The 7,500-nt window shown below is 45.2% G+C and overlaps 1 protein-coding gene across 1 annotated transcript in view; it reads right to left on the reverse strand.

The window, feature by feature from the left end:
* Positions 1-3,099: 3,099 nt before the first annotated feature.
* The window catches only part of LOC147470127 (sorting nexin-32-like), a 12,844-nt gene continuing 8,443 nt past the window's right edge, over positions 3,100-7,500 (reverse strand). Inside the window, exons 5-9 of the mRNA XM_086545807.1 lie at positions 5,877-5,970; positions 4,695-4,863; positions 4,394-4,521; positions 4,015-4,191; positions 3,100-3,264 (exon numbers count right to left, since the gene is read on the reverse strand). Coding sequence (XP_086401933.1) covers positions 3,100-3,264; positions 4,015-4,191; positions 4,394-4,521; positions 4,695-4,863; positions 5,877-5,970 — 733 coding nt within the window. The remainder of the gene's footprint in view (positions 3,265-4,014; positions 4,192-4,393; positions 4,522-4,694; positions 4,864-5,876; positions 5,971-7,500) is intronic.

Genomic DNA, 7,500 nt, shown 5'->3' on the forward strand with positions numbered 1-7,500 from the left:
AAGTAATAGAAATGGAAGGGATGGAGGAGGGAAAGGAGAGATAAGGAGGAAGGGAAAGTAATAGAAAGGGATGGAGGGGGGAAAGGAGAGAAAAGGAGGAAGGGAAAGTAATAGAAATGGAAGGGATGGAGGAGAGAGGGGAGAGACAAGGAGGAAGGGAAAGTAATAGAAATGGAAGGGATGGAGGAGGGAAAGGAGAGATAAGGAGGAAGGGAAAGTAATAGAAAGGGATGGAGGGGGGAAAGGAGAGAAAAGGAGGAAGGGAAAGTAATAGAAATGGAAGGGATGGAGGAGGGAAAGGAGAGAAAAGGAGGAAGGGAAAGTAATAGAAAGGGATGGAGGGGGGAAAGGAGAGAGAAGGAGGAAGGGAAAGTAATAGAAATGGAAGGGATGGAGGAGGGAAAGGAGAGAAAAGGAGGAAGGGAAAGTAATAGAAATGGAAGGGATGGAGGAGAGAGGGGAGAGATAAGGAGGAAGGGAAAGTAATAGAAATGGAAGGGATGGAGGGGGGAAGGGAGAGATAAGGAGGAAGGGAGAGTAATAGAAATGGAAGGGATGGAGGAGAGAGGGGAGAGAAAAGGAGGAAGGGAAAGTAATAGAAATGGAAGGGATGGAGGAGAGAGGGGAGAGATAAGGAGGAAGGGAGAGTAATAGAAATGGAAGGGATGGAGGGGGGAAAGGAGAGATAAGGAGGAAGGGGAAGTAATGGAAATGGAAGGGATGGAGGGGGGAAAGGAGAGATAAGGAGGAAGGGAAAGTAAAAGAAATGGAAGGGATGGAGGGGGGAAAGGAGAGATAAGGAGGAAGGGAAAGAAATAGAAATGGAAGGGATGGAGGAGGGAAAGGAGAGATAAGGAGGAAGGGAAAGTAATAGAAATGGAAGGGATGGAGGAGGGAAAGGAGAGACAAGGAGGAAGGGAAAGTAATAGAAAGGGATGGAGGGGGGAAAGGAGAGATAAGGAGGAAGGGAAAGTAATAGAAATGGAAGGGATGGAGGAGAGAAAGGAGAGATAAGGAGGAAGGGAAAGTAATAGAAATGGAAGGGATGGAGGAGAGAGGGGAGAGACAAGGAGGAAGGGAAAGTAATAGAAATGGAAGGGATGGAGGAGAGAGGGGAGAGACAAGGAGGAAGGGAAAGTAATAGAAATGGAAGGGATGGAGGAGAGAGGGGAGAGACAAGGAGGAAGGGAAAGTAATAGAAATGGAAGGGATGGAGGAGGGAAAGGAGAGATAAGGAGGAAGGGAAAGTAATAGAAATGGAAGGGATGGAGGAGGGAAAGGAGAGATAAGGAGGAAGGGAAAGTAATAGAAATGGAAGGGATGGAGGAGGGAAAGGAGAGAGAAGGAGGAAGGGAAAGTAATAGAAATGGAAGGGATGGAGGAGGGAAGGGAGAGAGAAGGAGGAAGGGAAAGTAATAGAAATGGAAGGGATGGAGGAGGGAAAGGAGAGAGAAGGAGGAAGGGAAAGTAATAGAAATGGAAGGGATGGAGGAGGGAAAGGAGAGATAAGGAGGAAGGGAAAGTAATAGAAATGGAAGGGATGGAGGGGGGGAAAGGAGAGATAAGGAGGAAGGGAAAGTAATAGAAATGGAAGGGATGGAGGAGGGAAAGGAGAGATAAGGAGGAAGGGAAAGTAATAGAAATGGAAGGGATGGAGGAGGGAAAGGAGAGAGAAGGAGGAAGGGAAAGTAATAGAAATGGAAGGGATGGAGGAGGGAAAGGAGAGATAAGGAGGAAGGGAAAGTAATAGAAATGGAAGGGATGGAGGAGGGAAAGGAGAGAGAAGGAGGAAGGGAAAGTAATAGAAATGGAAGGGATGGAGGAGGGAAAGGAGAGATAAGGAGGAAGGGAAAGTAATAGAAATGGAAGGGATGGAGGGGGGAAAGGAGAGATAAGGAGGAAGGGAAAGTAATAGAAATGGAAGGGATGGAGGAGGGAAAGGAGAGATAAGGAGGAAGGGAAAGTAATAGAAATGGAAGGGATGGAGGAGGGAAAGGAGAGAGAAGGAGGAAGGGAAAGTAATAGAAATGGAAGGGATGGAGGAGGGAAAGGAGAGAGAAGGAGGAAGGGAAAGTAATAGAAATGGAAGGGATGGAGGGGGGAAAGGAGAGATAAGGAGGAAGGGAAAGTAATAGAAATGGAAGGGATGGAGGAGGGAAAGGAGAGATAAGGAGGAAGGGAAAGTAATAGAAATGGAAGGGATGGAGGAGGGAAAGGAGAGAGAAGGAGGAAGGGAAAGTAATAGAAATGGAAGGGATGGAGGAGGGAAAGGAGAGATAAGGAGGAAGGGAAAGTAATAGAAATGGAAGGGATGGAGGGGGGGAAAGGAGAGATAAGGAGGAAGGGAAAGTAATAGAAATGGAAGGGATGGAGGAGGGAAAGGAGAGATAAGGAGGAAGGGAAAGTAATAGAAATGGAAGGGATGGAGGAGGGAAAGGAGAGAGAAGGAGGAAGGGAAAGTAATAGAAATGAATGGGATGGAGGGGGGAAGGGAGAGATAAGGAGGAAGGGAAAGTAATAGAAATGGAAGGGATGGAGGGGGGGAAGGAGAGATAAGGAGGAAGGGAAAGTAATAAGTAAAGAGTAGGTCGCAATGCGTTTGAACACATAACGGATCTATAGATAGGTTGACAGACAAACATTTAAGAAAACACATAGCCATTCATGCAAGTATATCATTTTTCAAATCAATTTGGCGTCGATATATTTTAAAGTTTGACTAAACTTCATTGCTACATAGATTGTTCAAACCGTATGTGCACAAACCAAATGTAATTGTGGTTCACATTTCACATCATTACACATTCTTATATATACATATATATATATATATATATATATATATATATATATATATATATATATATAAATATATATAAAGAGAGAAAGAGAGAGAAAAAAAAAAAAAAAAAAAAAAAAGAGAGAGAGAGAGAGATCCCTATATATATACATATATATAAAGAGAGAAAGAGAGAGAAAAAAAAGAAAAAAAAAAGAGAGAGAGATCCCTTTCTATAGAGTAGACATAGATAGACCTACATATTCCCAGGTCCTCTCGACACCCGCGCTGAGTATTGCACGTGCGTCGGGTACACGATACTAGTTCCCGGCGCCGGCATTGGGGTCGGCGCCGGCGAGCCACTCCAGTCGGATCGGCCAACCGCAGTGGACTCGGAGGAGGCTTGATCGGCCGCCGTTGTGCAGCGTCACGAGTCGCGCAGCCTTGCTTGCAGCCTCGGCGCCACCGACGGAAGGGGGCCGACACTTGCAGATTCAAACCGCGGCGCCGCGCGCTCATTAGCTCACAATCTGGGCTGCGCGCGCCTCGCCCCCGCCGCTTCATCGGGCGTTCAGTCCAGATGGCCCAGTAATGACGATTGAATCATCGTTGACATTTCGGTCATCTCTGTGAAGATGACCTGCAATTGCCCTGACTGACACGCTCTTCCGCCCCGCCAACCCACGTGTCAGATCGCAACGGCGGGGACTGATCAGCTGACAGCGTCGCGTCGTGTCGCGAAAACATCGGTGGCAATATAGCAGTAAAGCTCCACACGCGTGTCGTTTGTGGCCGTAACGGTCGCCTTATTGGTTGCTCATGGACACGCACGCGCACACACACGCACGCACGCACACGCACACACACACACACACACACACACACACACACACACACACACACACACACACACATACACATACATACACGCACACGCACACACACACACATGCATGTTTACCTATTTATCTGTTCATCTGTGTGTGTGTGTGTGTGTGTGTGTGTGTGTGTGTGTGTGTGTGTGTGTGTGTGTGTGTGTGTGTGTGTGTGTGTGTGTGTCAGGGAAGGAGGGAGGGAGGGAGAGAGGGGGGAAAAAGAGAGAGAAAAAAAAATCCAAATATTACACATAACTATAACTACAAACATAAACACACACACACACACACACACACACACACACACACACACACAAACACACACACACACATATACATATAAATCCCCGAAACACTCACCGCCTCCTTCCGGTTGGGCTTGGCCTTGTCCAGAGCTCGATTACAGGCCTGATAGTCCACCATGAGGCAGGTTCGGTCGAGCAGCATTGCATTTTCCGCCTGGACGTAACGGTGCCACAGCGTCTGCACCGCTCCGAACATGAGGTCCTCCTTGTCGGCTTTTTCTTCCGTCTGCGTCTGGGGGGGGAAAAAAAGGGGAGGGAAGGGGGAGGGGGAGAGGGGGGAGGTTATCTACAACGTTCAACATCTTCGTCCTCTCTTTAATAGGTCTTTACAACATTGCATAATCACTTTTCCTTCGAGAAAATCAACGCACGAATGAATGAACGAATGCACGCCCGCATACACGAAGGGCGTTTGGGGTTTGCGGGTCACTTACTTTCAAGGTGTCCATACAGTCGAGGAAAATCAAGTTCATATTGTTGAACTGCATGTAATGAACTTGGTCATTGGGAAGACTGCTTAGCTTGAGCGCTGTTACCATCTGCTCCAGCTGGTGGCTTATCCCTGGGAGAACGGGGAGAGGGGGGGAGGGAGGGAAGATTGTGGTTAGTAGGCCTATGACCAAGGTATAGATATATTTGTATATATATATACTTACACACCCACACACACACAACACTCCACCAATCCCTCTAGGAAGGAAACACTCAACATACGAAGGAAAAACAACAACTTACTTAGCTGAGCACAGATGATCTTGCTGAAGGCATCGGTGGCGTTGGCAGCTGCTGGCTGGTACTTGGCAACCCAGTCGCGCTCCTTCTGGAAGAACTCCTCGCAGTCGGGGTAGGACGCTTTCCGGGCGTCCAGGCTGTCCGACAGGCGGCTGATTAGGCCTTTCTTTACCTAGAGAGGGAGAGAGAGGGCGGCTGATTAGGCCTCTTTTAACCTATACAGAGATAGATAAATAGATAGACAGATAAATAGATACATAGAGAGCGGCTGATTAGGCCTTTCTTTACCTACAGAGAGATAGAGAGATCGATCGATAGATAAATAGATAGGTAGAGAGAGAGAGAGAGAGCGACAGATTAGGCCTTTCTTAACCGAGAGAGAGAGAGAGAGAGAGAGAGAGAGAGAGAGAGAGAGAGAGAGAGAGAGAGAGAGAGAGAGAGAGAGAGAGAGAGAGAGAGAGAGAGAGAGAGAGAGTATATATGTGTGTGTGTGTGTGTGTGTGTGTGTGTGTGTGTGTGTGTGTGTGTGTGTGTGTGTGTGTGTGTGTGTGTGTGTGTGTGTGTGTGAGAGAGAGAGAGAGAGAGAGTATATGTGTGTGTGTGTGTGTGTGTGTGTGTGTGTGTGTGTGTGTGTGTGTGTGTGTGTGTGTGTGTGTGTGTGTGTGTGTGTGTGTGTGTGAGAGAGAGAGTGAGAGAGAGAGAGAGAGAGCGGCTGATTAGGCCTTTCTTAACCGAGAGAGAGAGAGAGAGAGAGAGAGAGAGAGAGAGAGAGAGAGAGAGAGAGAGAGGCTGATTAGGCCTTTCTTAACCTGGAGAGAGAGAGAGAGAGAGAGAGAGAGAGAGAGAGAGAGAGAGAGAGAGAGAGAGAGAGAGAGAGAGAGAGAGAGAGAGAGAGAGAGAGAGAGAGAAAGAGAGAGAGAGAGCAAAGAGAGAGGGAGAAAGAAAGAGAAAGAAAGAGAGAAAGAAAGAGAAAGAAAGAGAGAAAGAAAGAAAGAAAGAAAGAGAAAGAAAGAGAGAAAGAAAGAAAGAGAGAGAGAGAGAGAGAGAGAGAGAAAAGAAGAAACGCAACTAGCAGGGGAAATATCATTCTTTGTATCTTCGCATCATTCGCTATCTAACGCCATCTGAGAGGGGACACCCTTTCACCCTTCAACCGAAACGAGCACTGAGCCATCAAGAACTAACCTTGGTACGTGGTGGGGCCTCTTTTACAGTGAGGAAGTCATGAAGCTTCGGGCTCTTCCCCAAGACAGGGTGTGAAAGGAGGAGCTCCAGGTACCTGCAAGATTCAAAACGACGATCGTGTAATATATATATGTGTGTAATTAATAACACTGCCACTAAGAGAAAGGAAAAACTTGCGACGTTTCGAACTTTTTCATGAAAGTTCCTCTTCAGGCGAAAGCAATCTAAATAATGAATGATTCATTCATTATTTGGATTGCTTTCGCCTGAAGAGGAACTTTCATGAAAAAGTTCGAAACGTCGCAAGTTTTTCCTTTCTTTTAGTGGCAGTGTTATTAATTCTGTTATGTGCACGTTACTGTTTTTTTTTTTTTTGTGATTCATACATGTATGTGTGTATGTATGTCTGCCGGCCACGCATATGACGTCATCGCACGGAACGGAAATATAACGACTAAAAAAATTTAAACTCAACATCAGAAATTTCGAAAGATCGCTTTAAGGCTCCGATAGCCACCAACAATATGCTCCCAAAGGCATGCTCCTGGGACGCGCATTCTCATCACTAACTGCCACTGTAGTTGCAGTTTCACTATAGCAACCTACAAAAAAAAAATGTCTGAACATTCGACAGCCTAAGTCGTTGAGTTACGGAGCAGCGCTATAGACTCTTCTCTTCTCTTCTCCCACTACAACTGTCGCTGTAGATGCAGATGTAAAACGCGTGTATCTATATCTACAACGACTGAATACGTATGAGACGAGCCATTAAAACTCACAATTAAACAATAATCATCTGCCAATCACGAAACAAAGGCTCTAGAGGCGGCGGTGGTGATAACGATATTAGGATTACTGTTAAGAATATGTAGATGGTTTTCGTGTTGTTATTGTACAGGGAGATATTTTGTAAATGAATCCAAAGCCTGTTGAATTATGACTAAAAACTATTTACTATTGAACATGCATTTATATCAATGATGTCCAATTCAACCCTCTACCTAATGTCGAAGTGAAATGAACTGAAGCGGGACGTACTAGTAATAAAAAAAATACATGGTTTACACCTCAAAGTTTCATCTATAACGTATCTTTAGTCTCCTCCGATCCATATATATTATGTGATCGATTAGCACTGAATATTTCATAGTAGAATATCCTTAATTAAGGCATGAAGATCGGGCCACCTGAATTTTGGGGGAGATTTTAACATCGAAGGAGAGGGCTTGATCGTCTTTTGTTTTTTTCGAAACCAAAAAGTGATCAGTTCTTCCTTTTTTCTCATTTTCTTTCATATTGTGTGTATTGCTTTTGTGTATTTTCTTGAGATTAATTTACTGAGGTTACCAACACGGGGGGTAAATCCTAAGATTTTTTAAAAACATATATTTTCCTAACCGCCCTTATTTAAGTAATTTTTAACCGACGTTCAGACTATGAGGCTGGAGTGGTCCAAACGTGGCACAGACTTCTGCAGGGTGGCAAGAAATACAAACACAAATGCGTGCGTAAACACATATACACGTTGGAATAACACTAATTTACCAAAACTTGTCTCCTCTACTTATATCTACCTTAATTACTCAAATTGGGTAGATATCCAGCCATAGTTTAAGATAATGAG

The sequence above is a fragment of the Penaeus japonicus genome, unplaced genomic scaffold (genome assembly GCF_977035675.1).
Source record: "Penaeus japonicus unplaced genomic scaffold, GWHDUDI00000001_assembly GWHDUDI00000017, whole genome shotgun sequence".
NCBI classification, from domain to species: Eukaryota; Metazoa; Arthropoda; class Malacostraca; order Decapoda; family Penaeidae; genus Penaeus; species Penaeus japonicus.